This window comes from Manihot esculenta, chromosome 4 (assembly GCF_001659605.2).
Source record: "Manihot esculenta cultivar AM560-2 chromosome 4, M.esculenta_v8, whole genome shotgun sequence".
NCBI lineage: Eukaryota > Viridiplantae > Streptophyta > Magnoliopsida > Malpighiales > Euphorbiaceae > Manihot > Manihot esculenta.
In genome coordinates this window covers 1779416-1795776 of record NC_035164.2, presented here as the reverse complement: position 1 = coordinate 1795776, position 16361 = coordinate 1779416, and the positions used below count along the sequence as shown (strand labels likewise).

At 33.0% G+C, this 16361-nt stretch overlaps 1 protein-coding gene across 2 annotated transcripts; it reads left to right on the top strand.

The window, feature by feature from the left end:
* The first annotated feature begins 2730 nt into the window (after nucleotides 1-2730).
* On the top strand, nucleotides 2731-6667 carry LOC110614103 (protein SOSEKI 3). Of its 2 annotated transcripts, none has more exons than XM_021755579.2 (7): nucleotides 2731-2978; nucleotides 3238-3528; nucleotides 3608-3677; nucleotides 4053-4168; nucleotides 4273-5155; nucleotides 5929-6228; nucleotides 6338-6667. In XM_021755579.2, the coding sequence occupies exons 2-7, from the start codon at nucleotides 3339-3341 to the stop codon at nucleotides 6405-6407; spliced, it is 1629 nt and encodes a 542-aa protein (XP_021611271.1). In that variant the 5' UTR covers nucleotides 2731-2978; nucleotides 3238-3338; the 3' UTR covers nucleotides 6408-6667. The 2 variants fall into 2 exon arrangements, with proteins under 2 accessions (XP_021611271.1, XP_021611272.1); XM_021755580.2 differs by lacking the exon at nucleotides 2731-2978 and adding an exon at nucleotides 2988-3069.
* Nucleotides 6668-16361: the final 9694 nt, after the last annotated feature.

Below are 16361 nucleotides of genomic sequence, written 5' to 3'. Positions count from 1 at the left end.
CTCTCCAGTCTCCATGTATCGTCGCTTTCTAGTCTCTCCATGCATCATCAACGTCGCTCTCCAGTTTCCATGCATCATCACTCTTTAGATGCGACTCCTCTGTCCTCAATTGTAGAAGGTAACTAATTTTTTTTATAAGAGTATTAACTATTGAGAGAACCGGATGTTGTGTGTCATTGAAATTGTGTTTCAATTTTGTGTTTGTGTTTGTGTAATGTTGAATTTGTGGGTGTTTATATGCCGTTGAAATTGCACTGTATTGTTGTGTTGTTGCATTTGCATGTACTTCTTCATACAAATATATATGCATTTGAATATACCGATTGATACTCCAAAATGATTGTTGTTTTGATCTCTGTTCGATTAATGTGATGCTTTCAAAATCCTTTATAATTTTTTGTGTCCTTATTGTGAATTTTCATTTAGAATGTAGAGTTTTTGAATGAAACCAGCTCAATAAGATAATTTTTTGGCTTTCAAATTTGATTGGGACTTGGAAGTGCATTTACAAGCTTGATTAGTTGTCGACTAATTTCATATAACAAATTTCGTATAACAACATATTTTTGTGCTTAAAATTTTCAAATAATGGGAATAAGAGGGGTTTTACTTTCTCCTACGGATTGGATGCTTGTATTGGATCATGTAATATTCTATTTATGTTCAATAAAGATAATGATAAAATTAAAAAAAAGTTAATACTCATAATATTCTTAAAATAAATGATGATTTCAGTGAAAAAATTTTAAAAATTGAAAAATCCTTCCTAACTCAAACTTTTTTTTGTAGTATCTTAATTCTATGACTCGTTCAAGGGGAATTTCAAATATTTCATTTATATACTAAGTGATGAGGTATAATAATCGTTCAAAATAAGATATGAGCTGTTATCCTAAAATATAGTCATGTGACTAGAATATAATAAATTGACACATTATCGCAGAGGTCTCACTATATAAAAGAATATCAGGACACCATGATACTTGGTGCATTACCAAGACTTATCCTTTTCTAAGTATATTGAATCTTCGTAAAGAGTTACCGTTAATAGATATAATTCAACAGATTTCCATTATACCTATAATCATGAGATTTTTTATCTATTAGCTGGTATCAGTTGAAACTCCCTCTTCTACTGTATAAAAACTAATGTGCATAGAAATTAAGTTATACGTTCTTATACAATTATTTTAAACTCAAAATAATTTATTATATTCGTTAATTATATTAATTTATTAACTTGAGCGTCGAAATAACGGTCTATAAACGCCAACTACTTCATATCTTCTCTTTTAAAAATTGACCAAATGCCGTTCAATTCTATCTTTGGATCATATCACTAAATAATTTATTTAATATATTTTTAATTATAATTTTGAAGCTTTCATTAATGATGTATGAAAACTTTTATTTTAAATGACTATGATGATTACTTGGTGATAATCAACAATTAAATATTAATATAAATAATCAACGGTTGAAAGGTTTGATTAATATATAGTATAATAAGTTGTGTAAATATATCTTCAAACTGATTATAATTAAAGTTGAAGTATTAGAGTAGTGTTAAAGTCTATAAATTTCAAATTTTATTCTCAATCAAAATAAAAAAATAAAACTAAAAAATTAATTTCCAATAATTCTATTAAATAAATATATACATCCAATATACAAAGCTTATGCAGAAAATTTCCTAATCCCTTATTTTAGAGTTAAAAATTTTATAAAATTTTATTTAATTTTTTTGGTAAAATGAATCTTTTGGGAGGAAGTGGAAGTTTAAATAAAAGTAAATGATTTTGTTTTATTTGTATTTCCACATGGGCATTGAATTCTGATGGGTACATGCATGATATATCACTCTCAAAAATCAATATTTGATGTAATTTTTCAACAAAGTGTACATGAATGTTTTCCTAATATGAACATGTTAGATGTGGTGTTCAATTATCAAAATACAAATAAAATTCTTTAACAATGCTTATTTTGAATACTTTACTATTCATTGCTCAGTTTTTTTATACTAATTAATTTATTTTTTTATAATTATTTTTTTTAAAATAAAAATTAAAAAATTAAAATCTCAAAAATTTATTCAGACGTATTTACCATCAACATAGATATGCGACTTTAATACTACAAAAGGATTATGCTTGATTTTTCTTTTTAAAAGTGCAGTGGCTTTAATACTACAAAAGCCTACTTCCTTCTCTTTCATAATCACACTTACTTTCTCTTTCACAATCTAATTTGTCACGTAGATTCTATTAATAAAAAGAAAAAAAATTGACACATAGATTATCATCTAAACATAAATATATTTTCTTAACCTCTTCTGTTCAATTTTTTATTAAGAAAAAATTTTTGAAATTTAAAATTTCTGATAAGTTGTTCTAAAATTAAAAATTTAAAATTAAAATGCAAAAATTATGAAAAATAGGATTTTTAATGCTATTAAGTCCATTAAATAACTCATTGGAATATTTATAAAAAAAACATTGGAAGACTTTATTTTAATACAGAGTATATGGATATAGACATACATGTAGATTCCAAACCCGGACCGTTGCCCTGTGTACATTAAAGAGAAGAGTTTAAAAAATCAAATTCCCCTTCCCCCTCCCACTCACCCTATTGGCAGCTTACACGAGGGGTAATGTGGGAACTAGAAAAAAGGCAAAAGCCAAAATCAGTCCACACCACAACAAATCACTGCAGCTTCTTCTTGCCATCTCTCTCTCTCTCTCTCTCTTTCTCTCTCTAACTCCCATCGAATCAGCCAAAATAAAAGTGACCAGAAAATAAGAAGTAAACGACGTTTCCATCTTCCGTCGCCATCACTGCCAATCATCCTCATCTCTCTCTCTCTCTTGCCTTTGAAGATTTCAATGAGCTAAAGAAGCTCTGTGTCTATCTACTCTCTGAGCAGTAAATGCGGGCTCCTCCTCTTTCCCTGTGCTTTCACTATCTTCACTCAGGTTATCTCTCGCCTCTTTAACTTATCCTCTATATCTCCCTCTCATGGATTCTTCTTCTGAGCTTGTTTTTGAATCCTACGTTTTCTTCATTGTATTGTATCTCTCTAATCTCTATATCGAATTTTTTACTGGATTGCTTAGATTTGTATTCAGCTCTCGGCTTAAGTGCTTACTGTTTTATGATTTTTTTTAAATTTAAATTTTCGAGTCTGCTTCGTTTGGTTAATTACTGAGTTGAATCTCGCTTCTGCATTGCTAGATTTGGCAAATGTGATATCAGCGTAGCCGAGAAGCATAAAGTTGGTGAAACTCTGCATTTTCTTGTTTATTTTGTGGTGGTGTTAGGGTTTTGATGCGGGAATGGAGGCGAGAATGAAGAAGTATAGGCAAGTGAGTCCGGAGAGAGCAAAAGTATGGACGGAGAGGTCGCCGAAGTATCACCAGAATCGGAAAGTGCCTGTGGTTTATTATCTCTGTAGGAATCGCCAGCTTGAACATCCTCACTTCATTGAAGTCCCTCTCTCTTCGCCGGACGGTCTCTACCTGAGAGGTATCTTTATACTGTGTTAACTTTTACATATATGTATTTTGATCAATTTATGAGGTTTGAGAATAACTGAACCGTGCAGATGTGATTGAGAGGCTTAATGTGTTGAGAGGCAGAGGGATGGCCTCCATGTACTCATGGTCCTGCAAGAGGTCAAATCACTTACCTTCCTCTTCTTTCCTCCGTTTTATTTTCGTAAATTTCGAATTTCCTTTATCTTTCTCCCCCTTTTTCCTTTTTCGTTGCTGAGGAAAACAAAGGAGATCGCAAGAGACAAAGGATTGAAAACCCTATATCCTTGGTCTCTGCGCTCTCTCTCTTTAATTTTTGGGTTCATTCTCTTTCTTTCTTTTTTTTTTTTTTTTTCTTTTTTTTTTCTTTTCCTGTTCTTCAAAATGCTACGGTACAAGTATTGAGCAGAGTTTTTTTGGTGGCCAGATAGAATATCTCTTATGTTATTCTTGTACTTCTTTCTATGAGATATTTCATCTTGTTTATTCAATTTTTATCTCTATTGTTGGTTGCAGAAGCTACAAAAGTGGATTTGTTTGGCATGATCTCTGCGAGGATGACCTAATTCTTCCTGCTCATGGAAATGAATACGTTCTCAAAGGTTCTGAACTATTTGAAGAAACTAATTCTGGTAGATCATCTAATTTATTCTTTTTATCGTGCAACTGATTACAAGATGGAGGATTAGTAAAATAATAACAAAGAAAAACTGAGAGCATCGATTCCTTTCTTCAGATCGCTTTGCTCCCGTCGGAACCATCAAAATTCAAAATCTGAAACAAATGCCAGAACCGGCATCTTCTAGATCTCAAGATGATTCCGCGTCATCTTCAAGCATGAATGGCAAGGAACCGAAACATTCTCAGGATGATGAGCTTTCCCCTACTCTTCAACATCCTGGCTCCTCTGGTGTGTCGCCAGAGTCTAGAGATGGCAAGAATTCCTCTTGGAATGGTTCTCTAAGCTTGACAGAGTATAAGGTTTACAAGAGTGATGGATTAGCAGATGCTTCTACCCAGACTGAGGAAAATGTAAGCAGACGTAAAACCCGAGAAACTTGTACACGGGGTGTTTCAACTGATGATAACTCATCAGGACATGAGTGTAATAATTACCACACCCAGGTTCCATTTGTTAAAGAGAACTCTGATATAAGTGAGAATTCAGTTTCCCCTCCCCCGTCATCCTCTAGTGCATCTTCATCAGGTGGAAAGACCGAAACATTAGAGTCCCTTATTAGAGCTGATGTGAATAAAATCAACAGTTTTAGGATTCTTGAAGAGGAAGAAATTCGAATGCCAGCCAATGCAAAGATCAAGGCCACTAATATGTTGATGCAATTGATCTCCTGTGGGTCAATTTCAGTGAAAGACCACAGTTTTGGGCTTGTACCAACCTACAGGCCAAGGTTTTCTCATTCAAAGTTTGGTTCTCCATTATTCTCTACTTCAATAATGTTAGGGGAGCTTGATTGCCTCTCAGAGAATCCAAGGTTGATGGGTCTGCGATTGGAAGACAAAGAATATTTCAGTGGGAGCCTCATCGAGACAAAAATGCTCAAGGAAGAAGGAGATGGACCAAGTACACTGAAGCGTTCTTCTTCCTACAGTGCAGACAGGTTCATCTGTTTTCAATTCTTATTTAATTTTTTCACACACCATTGATATCTTTGGGAATAATTTTAATTTAGGTTAACTCTATTACATTAGGGATTATGATGTTGCAAGTTAATAATTTAATATCCTAATAGTAACACCATTGAATATTTTGCAAACACTAGTCTCTACAAATTAAGTGAGCATGGCAGATGAATTTTGAATTAGGTTAGTTTAATTGATCAATTAGGCTTGAGAACAAGTTTATGTAAATTGAACAAGGTTGGTTGTTTGAGGGATCTTGACTTTTGTTAAAGTGTTGTTGAAATGCATTTGGCACAATCCCTGCACAGCCTTCTTTATTGAGTCTAACCTTGCAAACTTTTGCCCTTTACATATACATTAATGATTAGGTCACATGGAAATATGCCCCACTAATATTAAACCCCTTCAATCGTGTTTCACTTTGTATTCAAAAGCATTGTGCTTTCCTGGAATCCTGTTACGCAAAACAACATGATCATTCAACAAATTAAGTCATTATTTGGGTGATGGTCTATAATATTGAATATTGATATCAAATGATGTCATCCTTTTTGGTATTACATAAAGAGGACTTCCTTGGCTATTGATTAAAATGTGAATTTTGGTAAAATTGTGGTCTCGGTATTCGCATGTCTTTGATAGGCATATCTCTCGATGAATTATTATAATCTAAGGACATCTAGCAGTATTCACTGTTCCCTGCCTATTTTTGTGATTCACTCTTAATTCGCTGAACTAAATTGAATTACAGGACTTGTAAGCAAATGGATTCAGCCGAGAATGATGTGTTAATCTCTGGACACTTAAAATGCATTCCAAGATCAATAAAAGCCTCACTAAGCAAGCAACAGCGAAGTGAGTCTATGAGATCACCCATTTCTGATAAACCTCGGAGCTCTTCTGATGAGACCAATTGCTCTGAAGCCATACACGGTTGCACATCCAATGGCAGCAGCAAAAGAATAGCAGAACATGTTATGGGAAAAAAGCTACCAAAGAAGCTTGATTCCTTTAGAGAAGAGAAAGAAAAAGTGATCAAAATAGAAGAAAGTTAAGTGTTGGCTCTACCCACTTCTAACAATAACCGCTCAATTTATCCTCCTCATTACTTCTTATTTTCGGTGCCAATCAATTAACATTCAGCAACTTCCTTCCAACAGACTTGCTTCAGGAGCTCGGGTTATAATCCAATCCAAAGCGCCATGTGATGCAGCAGTTTGCAGCTCGTAGAGCAGAACATTTTGAAGGCAAATGTCAGGTGAAGAAATTGTTTCAGTTGGGGAAAAGTCATATTCAATTATGTAAAGCAAAACTACTGGTATTATTAAAACTTGGTTTGAATTTCAATGATGGCGATTTCTTGGCGGGTCCAATGAGATGATTCTGTAAATCTAAAAAAGAGGAAGAGTCACTCATTTGCCGTGAGTAAGTTCAGGCGTGGTCCACTCAGGGATCAGCTTTCTTAAATGGGATCGTACCTTTTCATACAACTACAGTTACATCATAGTGCTTTTTCGGGTAATGCATTTGCTTCAAACTAGGGCAATAATCTTTATTTGAATTGTTAGTGCTCTACTGCAAAACTAAATCTGAGTTAGTAAGTGAAAGAAACTCGATAAAAAACAGGGTTAAATAGAAAAATGTGCAGACTACAGACAATATACAGGGAATTGTTTCTCGAACGCTGGACAAGAATCCTAGGCTAAATTGTCATTTTGTGAAACAAAGGTCTAGTGTCTCCTAAAAAGTACGCCAAAAAGCCTCATTAGTTGACCCGTCAACGCAAAAAAAGTATTTGACTTGAGATCTGTGAGTTTTCTTTAGGGATTTTTTTTTTAACTGCCTTTAAGGAAGGTTAGTGAATCTCCGGTTGCTATTTTGCTTTTCTCCATTCGCCCACTTCCAAGTTTCTTCTTTTTCCAAATTTCACTTTTGTTTTTATGATTTCGACAAATGGAAGCTAAGCAACTGGAAAGTCAATAGGCATGGTCCACCTGAAAGGTTATACGCACGTGTGATGCTGGGACCTAAGAACGTTTGGTGAAAGAGTCATCCACTGTTATGAAATCTACATATTAATTTCTATATTTTTAAAAGTTAGCTATTTAATTAAAATTTTAAAAATAATAAATTAATCGCCACAGTAAGAGATACAATCAGGAACCTTTTGTTATATGAAATAAGTTCAGTTTTTTAGTTAAGCGATTGCATGTGATTTGGTAATTTGGGCATAAACTAAAAGGTAGGGTTCGGTTTGATTTGAAACTATTTATAATTTAATTTTAATTTCATATAAAATATAAGAAATGAAATTGGAAGTTAACTTATTTTGTTTATTACCTGATTAAATAAATTCAAAATCGTTATAGTAGCGTAGTAATAACATGTCCATCTCATGGTTCAAGAGGACAAGGCTAATGTCCGTATTCTATTGTAAATACATAAATAAACACATCCAAATTATTTTTTTTAGAAAACAAATTTGTCTTCAATTGAGTGTTAAAGTTGGACACGATTGGATATACAATTATTGATTGTTAACAAATAACAATGCAGTATGGTGCAGTTTAAAAAAAAAAAAAATCAGTACGGTCCCTGCTCCTAGATAAGGTTTGAGCTGGTTACGTTTGAAATTGGCAATTTGATTTATTTTTTAAATTAAATTAAAATTAATTTAATTTAAAATAGTGCAAGATGATTTTGATTTTTTAATGGTTTTGATATAATTTCAATCTGATTTTAAAGCGGTCATGATTTCAATTTTTTACTATTCCTTTCAGTTCCAATTAAATTCAAATTATAAACTTTTAATATGATTTTAATTAAAAAAAATAAAAGTAAAAAATTTAAATAAAATATAAAAAATAAATATTAATCTTAAATATAATTGAATAAATTCAAATTATAAACTTTTAATATGATTTTAATTAAAAAAATAAAAGTAAAAAATTTAAATAAAATATAAAAAATAAATATAAGTATTAAATATAATTGAATATATATTTTATTAAATAAGTAAATCGTAAAATTTATTCATATAAATGGTATAAAAAATAAAATAATATATATAATATAAAAATAAAATAATATTACATTTAAATATAAATAATATTTTTTTATAAGTTAAAAATAAATTTAAACGTAATAATTTAACTTACTTATGTATTAATTTTAAGTGATATAATTTTTTAAAATAATTTATTTAAGAAATAAAAATTAAATTAAAATTAAATCAGATCATCAGTTTGAACTGATGAATTTCAATTCGATTTTGATTTATAGAAGGAAAAATCATACCCGGCCTCTAATTTAATATTCTAGTTTTAATTTAAAAATTAGAATCGATTGATTAGTTTGATTTTGAATTTAATTGATATTATTCCAATTCAATTTACAATCTAAACTGAACCATGACTATGTGTATCTAAGCATTTTCTTCTCCATGCTAGTTTGACTCTCTTTTTAGGCTATTGTTAGAAAGTGAACTTTGATTTTTTATCTGTTTTTTGTCAGATTTTTTTTTTGTCTCAGCACCTTGAGTCCTAGATTTATATTGATCTCTCTCCCTAAAGCCACTATAGACATATCTTTAAAAAAAGAAAAAGAAAAAAAAATAGAGACATATCTTGATATAGCTATCATTAACAAAATTTTCACTCATTCATTAACACAAGCCACTAAAGTTTTATAAAAAAAAAAATTAGGGAAAGATTGATCCAAAACCATAAGATCGATATACATATCCTTACAATTGCATTAAGTGGATCTTGACTTCTTTTTTTTTTGTAAATTGTCTTTTCTTAGTCCCTTTCTCCTGATTTGCTGCGTTGGCCTCCTACTGCCACCACACTTATCTCAATGAGTGGGTTTCCCTCCACATTATAGATCTGTTTAGTTTTGTCAATTTCTTCTGGGAATCCTCCATGGAAACTACAATTGGTTGAGCATGGACTCGAATGGAGATAGTGTTTCCTAGTGTAGAAAATCATTTTCCTTTTCTGCCGAGGTCTTTAGCCTGAATGACTTCTCAACTTGTGGTTTGTTGATTGGTCATGACGATTTGATAATAATCTCCTTTGGATTTTAGTTAGTTCTCTGCTATATATACCTTCTGCAGTAGGGTACCATTTCTTCTCCATCTTAGCTTAGGATAGTGGTTTTGCTGGTGATCGGTTTATACATAAAAAAATATTAATAATGATTAACTATTACCCGTTAAGCTACAGCTCCATAAGCGGAAAGTTATAGAGGACGTGTATTGTGATCGTTGCGGTGAAGATATTGAAACGAGTTATCATGTTGTCCTAACATGTCCTTCTCTAATTACAGCAAGTTGGTTACTCTCCCTGTTAAGAATTGATGAGTTTATTGACAGCAGAGATGTAAACCGATGGGTAACAATTTTTTATGAAAACAATGGAAAACAGAAGACCGAATCGCTGGCTATGTTGCTATGGGCAAACTGGAAGCCTAGAGGTATTTAGCAGATTATGGATAAATGAAGTGCGGCTGGTTCTATGGCCTTGGGTTTACTTGATCAATGCAAACAGCCCAATCTTGGTTCAGCAGGTTCAAGATCGACCCCCAGCAACGTTAAATGGGTACCTTCACCATTAGATACTATCAAAGTCAATTGTGACGCAGCTCTAACCCAAGAAGGGGAGGTGATAAGATACTCTCTTAGTATGCTTGCTCGAGATTTTGCAAGTCAAGTGTTGGCCGCAGTAGTTAAAACCAGTTCTAAATGTTTGAACCCACAGGAAGCTGAATGCCAAGCTGCAATTTTCGCAGCTACTATGGCAAGAGATTTATGCTTTGAAAATATATGGCTTGAAACAGATTGCCTCTCGACGGTCTAACATTTCCAGAGTTCAGCCCCTCCACGCAATGAGTATGGTTCCAGATTGCTTAACTTGATTCTTTAGGAACTTTAAACTGTGTCATATGTTAGTGTATACGGGTCATACTTTGGGTAATGTATTTCTACTATGTTCTAGTTAGAATCTTATGTCTATAAATACGATGTATTGAAATTAATGTATAATACATCTTTTGAATTCTTCAGTACTATCAAAAATTACTTTCTCTAAAATCAAGATGATGTCAGAGCAGGTTCTCTAAAAAGTATTGTTTCCTCAAAACTGCCTAAACCAAATAGTGTCTTTCTCATTTCCTTCAAGATCTGTGCTATGGAGGAGACCAGTTCTGTATGCGATCCGGCAATTCCAATACAAGACTCGGTAAAAGGTGTTCTCGATGACGTTCTAGTCTTGCAAAACTTTGATAATCCGGCAATGCTTCTTGTTTCCGTTCAACTAATGGGAATCAACTACAGAGGATGAAGCCGAGCGATGAAGATAGCTCTCGGAGTGAAGAACAAACTTGGCTTTGTAAAAGGAAAAACAAATATTTCTCAGGAATGCTCTGATGACTATGAAATGTAGAAAAGGTGTGACTACATGGTAACTTCCTGGATCTTAAACTCCATATGAAAGGATCTAGTAGGCAGTTTTCTCTATGCCACAACTAGAGGACTCTAGAATGAATTGGCTGAATGGTACGACGAGAGTAACGATCCAATGATCTACTGAATTAAATGCAAGATCGCGTCGATTTCGCAAGAAAACTTGTTGGTGATCGTGTATTACAGTAAGCTAAAACAACTCTGGGATGAGTTGGCTAATATCGAGACCATACTGCCACACAGCTATGGATATGAGAAATTAGCGATTGAAATGCACAATACGAGTCAATTGATGTAGTTTTTCATGAGACTCAATGAAGCTTATGATCAAGTGCGAAGCCAAATCTTACTTCAAGACCCGCTGTCGATGGTGAATTAAGCATTCTCAATGGTATTGCGTATTGAGTCGCAGAAGGAAGTTCAAGTCAATTTCTCTGACCAAACAGAGGTGATGATGGCCTTGGCTGTTAGGACACAAGGAGATCGCAAGGAAAATCAGAGATACAATCAAAATAAAGGCCATTGCAACTACTGTAACAGAGACAGACACACCAAATCAGGTTGCTTCAAGCTCATAGGGTATCCGGAGTGGTTCAAAGTACGACACAAGAACTACATTAATCAAAGACTATCTCAACATAAATTTGCTACTTGTGCCTCACAATCACAGGGACACAACATCAAAGAAACATCGTTGATGGATGAGATTCCATCTCTCATTATCAAACTGAGCAAATATGATGAAGTCAATGCAAAGCTTGAGTTGCTACAGCAAGAAATGAACAAGTTCATCAAAGATAAGATAGTTGCTACTGTGAAAATGGTGAGCTCACACTCGGCTCATTCGCCAACATACAATCCTTTTGATTACTTTGATAATGTCTTTCAATCTCAACCTATAGCTAATAATAGTGCTGGTTTACTTACTCAAATATGCTATTCGTGACACAAAAAAAATGAAATATGGATTATTGACACCAGTGCATCTGATCACATTACACCATATGTTCATTTGATGTCATGTATCTCATTTGTCAAACTGCCTACACGGTACACTTACCAAATGATTCCAAAATAAGAGTTTTTTATACTGGTACTGTTGATTTGCATCAAACATTGCAGTTGCTAAATGTTTTATTAATCCCTGGCTTCACTTTAAATTTGTTATATGTACAAAAACTTCTTAAAGATACTGCATTAAAATTATAATTTTACTCAAGATATTGTTTCTTTCAAGACTAGAGGAGTAACTCTGTGATAGCTGTTGGAAAGCTAGTCAATGGTCTCTATATTCTTGATCACACACATTTCTGCATTTCTAATACATAGAAATTAATTGCATCTACCTGTAATACTCTATCCATAGAGCCAATTATAAATACCAATGTCTCTACTGAATATAACAAAGAGACCAATTCTTTTGCCAATTTCTTTTTCTGTTTTATATGTTAGATTAGGTCATACATCTTATCACAAAATGACACATATTTCTAAATTTGCAAATTCTGTTGACAAGAATCTTAATTACTTTATTTGTCCCTTGGCCAAAATGGTAAGATTGCACTTTCATGCTAGTACTAGTGCCACATCACAAACTTTTAAACTCATTTATGTGGATTTATGGGGGCCTTTTGCTGTCCCGTCTATAACTAATGCAAAATTTTTTGTTACCATTGTAGATGATAACATTAAAGTTACTTAGACTTACATTATTAATTTCAAAGATCAAGCATATTTTATCTTGTGCTCTTTCATTCAATATGTTAAAACGCAATTTGGGAACAAAATTAGAGTCATAAAAAAGTGACAATTGTTAATGACAAATGCCACCGGCTATTCACATCTAAAGGGATTATTCACCACAATACATGTCTATATACTTTTAAAATGGTGTGGTCAAGATTAAACACAAACATATTTTGAACGTAGCAGGTGCTATTCAATTTCAAGCTAACTTTCCTAAAACATATTGGTCAGAATGCATTTTAGCTGCTACATATCTTCTTAATAGAATACCTGTTAAAAAGCTTGGTTGGCTAACTCCTTTTGAGGCACTTTTTCATAAACCTCCTAGATATGATTTGAGAACTATAGACTGTCTTTGTTTTATTGTTAATTATGGTCCTAGAAGGAATAAATTTAATCCTAGAGCTGTAGAATGTGTTTTTTGAGATATTTAGCCACTAAAAAAGGATATAGATCGTAAGAATTATCTTTCAAAAGAATTATCATTAGTAGAGACGTTATGTTTCATGAATCAATCTTCCTTTTTGCTTCTAAACATTTAAGTCAGTCTCTTGCTGTCAATTCTGTCCTTCCTGTGGTTCATGATGATGATACTACCAGTATTTATCCTATCACATTTGGTTCTAATAATGTTTTCTTTTCACACTCTCATACTAATGTGATTGATCCACCCACACTTATTAGTGAAACTCGTGTTTCATCTCCACCACCTAGAAGAAGTAGTAGGCCTCATAATAAACCTTTTTGGATGTAAGATTTTGTTGTTAACAATCTTGTTTCAAGCTCACCTCATGAATGTTCTATCAATTTCACTTTACCTTTTATCACACTTATTTCAACTCTGTCTCACAAATTTATGAACCACATACCTTTTTTCAAGCTTCCATTAATCCGAACTGGATTGAGGCTATGAAGCAAGAGCTTTTGGCTCTTGAACAAAATGAGACTTGGATCCTTACATCTTACCTAAAAGTAAGAAGGTCATTGGGTCCATATGGGTTTATAAGGTCAAGGTCAAACCTAATGGAGAGGTTGATTGATATAAAACTAGATTAGTAGCAAAGGGTTATAGTCAAGTGGAAGGTTTGGATTTCAAAAAAAGATTTTCTCTTGTGGCTAAGATTGTCACAATTAGAATTTTTATATATTTAGCTATCTCTAAAAATTGGTCCATTTTTCAATTTGATATTAACAACGCCTTTTTAAATGGTTTCTTGGATGAGAAAGTTTATATGCAGCCTCCTGTAGGCTACTATAAGACTGCTCTGGAATAGGTTTGTCTTTTAAAAAGATCTCTTTATGGCCTTTGGCAAGTCTTTAGGCAGTGAAATGTAGAATTTACTCATTTTCTTCAATCTTTGGGATTTGTTCAATCTGTTCATGATCACTGTCTTTTTACTAGACGTGTGGATAATGAATTTCTTACTCTTTTGATATATGTTGATGATGCTATCATTACAAGCACCTCTATATATGCTATGCAACAAATTGAGGTAGCTTTGCACAATAAATTTACTATTAAAGATCTTGGTTCTTTAAAATATTTTCTTGGTTTGAAAATTGCCAGGTCTTTTTATGGTACTGTAATAAGCCAAAGGAAGTTTATTTAGATGTTCTGCAAGATACTGGAATGGTTAATGTAAAGGGGGTTTCCACCCCTTTGCCTCAAGGATTGCATCTTGAATCTTCCTCTGGTGATCTTTTATCTGACCCGGATAAATACCGGCTACTGGTTGGCAGGTTATTGTATATAAACATTGCTCAACCTGATATTAGCTTTGTTATTCACTATCCGAGTCTGTTCATGTCTACTCCAAGACATCCTCATTGGGATGTTGCTTGTCATTTGCTAAGATATCTTAAATCTTGCCTATCATAAGGTTTATTTTTTCTTACTTACTCATCTGTTTCTCATTTAAAAGCTTACTGTGATTAGGGGTGAGCATTCAGTCGGTTCGGTTCAAAATCGAACCGAACCGAATAAACCGAAAACCGAAATTTTAGTGTTTATAAAAATCGAACCGAACCGATTTTGGTCAGAAACTGAATCGAACCAAACCGGTCTGATTCGGTTCGATTTGGTTCGGTTTGATCAGTTTCGATTTTTAATAATTTTTTTTATTTTTTACACTTTATTTTTAATATTTTAAAATTTAATTAAAATATTTTAATTTTAATATGATTTAATTTCTCTATATTATTGAAAAAACATATTATTATCACTAATCGGTTCGGTTCGGTTTTTTCGGTTTTTTTCTGATCAAAACCGAACCGAACCGAAATAACCAAAATTTTTGAAATTACAAACCGAACTGAACCAAAATATATAAAAAATCGAACCAAAATTTTAAATCGGTTCGGTTCGGTCGATTTTTTCAGTTTAAACCGAATACTGCTCACCCCTAACTGTGATGCAGATTAGGCCACTTATTCTTTTTCTAGGAAATCTATAACTGGCTCCTGTATTTTTCTAAGTGATTCCCTTATTAGCTAAAAAACGAAGAAACAACCAACCGTTTCTAAATCCTCTACTGAAGTAGAGTATCGCAGCATGCACGCTGCTATTTGTGAGCTTCTTTGGATATCTTATATCCTTAAAGATTTTTGTATTGATTGTTAATAATCTTGTTTTTCATAAACGCACCAAACATCTCGACATTAATTATCACCTGGTGCGTGAACAGTTATAGAAAGGCTTCATCTCACCTGCTCATATTTCTCATGTACACCAACTTGCAGACATTTTCACTAAGTCTCTCTCACCTTTGCTCTATCGTGCTTTCTTGTTAAGTTGCATCTGGTTGATCTAACACCAACTCCAACTTGAAGGGGGTGTGTTAGTGTATATAGGCCATATTTTGAGTCATGTATTTCTACTGTATTCTAGTAGGTTCTAGTTAATATCTTATGTCTATAAATACGATGTACTGAGATGTATAATACATTTTCTGAATTTTTCAGTATTATACAAGTTAATAAAGAATTACTTTCTCTAAAACTAAGATCATACACTTAGATAAAGTAATATTGTAGCTCATGCTTGCTAAGTGGTCTTTAAATTCTAATATTAAGTTTCAGGTTTGGATAGAAGATGTCCCATCCCAATATTTTATTTCCATCCCATCCCAATATTTTATTTTATAATGGTGAATTGCCAATTGTTTAATTTTTATGGTATTTATTCTCAAAAAACATTAACTCAATGTTATTAGAATCATTTCAAGATTTGATTAGATCTAATTGTATTAAAAAGGAAAAGGAAAAAAAATATTAATTTATATTTTGATTTTGGCTTGATTTTTTTGTTAGTTTTTGGCTTGATTTTGCTGCTATCCTGTTTTGTCTATCATGCTTAGCTCTCGTAGTCTAGCTTTTTGCTTTACCAAAGGGTTATTGGGTTTCCCTCTATTGCATTATTTTGCGAGTGGCTCCAATTTTCTCGGCTTATATAAAAAAAAACTGTGCAAATAGAGTTCTATTTAGTTTTTGTTATATGGCTCTCTTGCACTTATCAACTCAAATCTAGCTAAATATATTTTATTATATATTCTCTTTTATATTTTTAGTAGAAAATTAGAGTTAACGGAGAGTGATATAACTTGAGAGCTGAATTGACCGTTCTTTTAGATGAAGTGGTAATATATCCAAAATGGAAAGTGATGACTGTTGGGTCACTGGTACTCAAACCGTAGTTGAACCCTTGCAGAAGAGTTAGACTCAAAACCTATTAGAGTTTACTACGCAAATTGGCTCATTAATACGCAACCTAATCCACAATCAAGCATGTCGGACTAACCGAGACCTTGCTCATCAAAGAGGAGTCCAACTCATTTGACGTGATGAGAGACTAGTGGAGCAAGTTCAGCTATGCCACAAGTAAGAGCGCCGAAAGAAAATTAAATGGTCGTCTGACGATGGTGAAAAGACATGTACGCCCATACGTATGGCTCTGTTTGATAGTGACAGGTGGTATT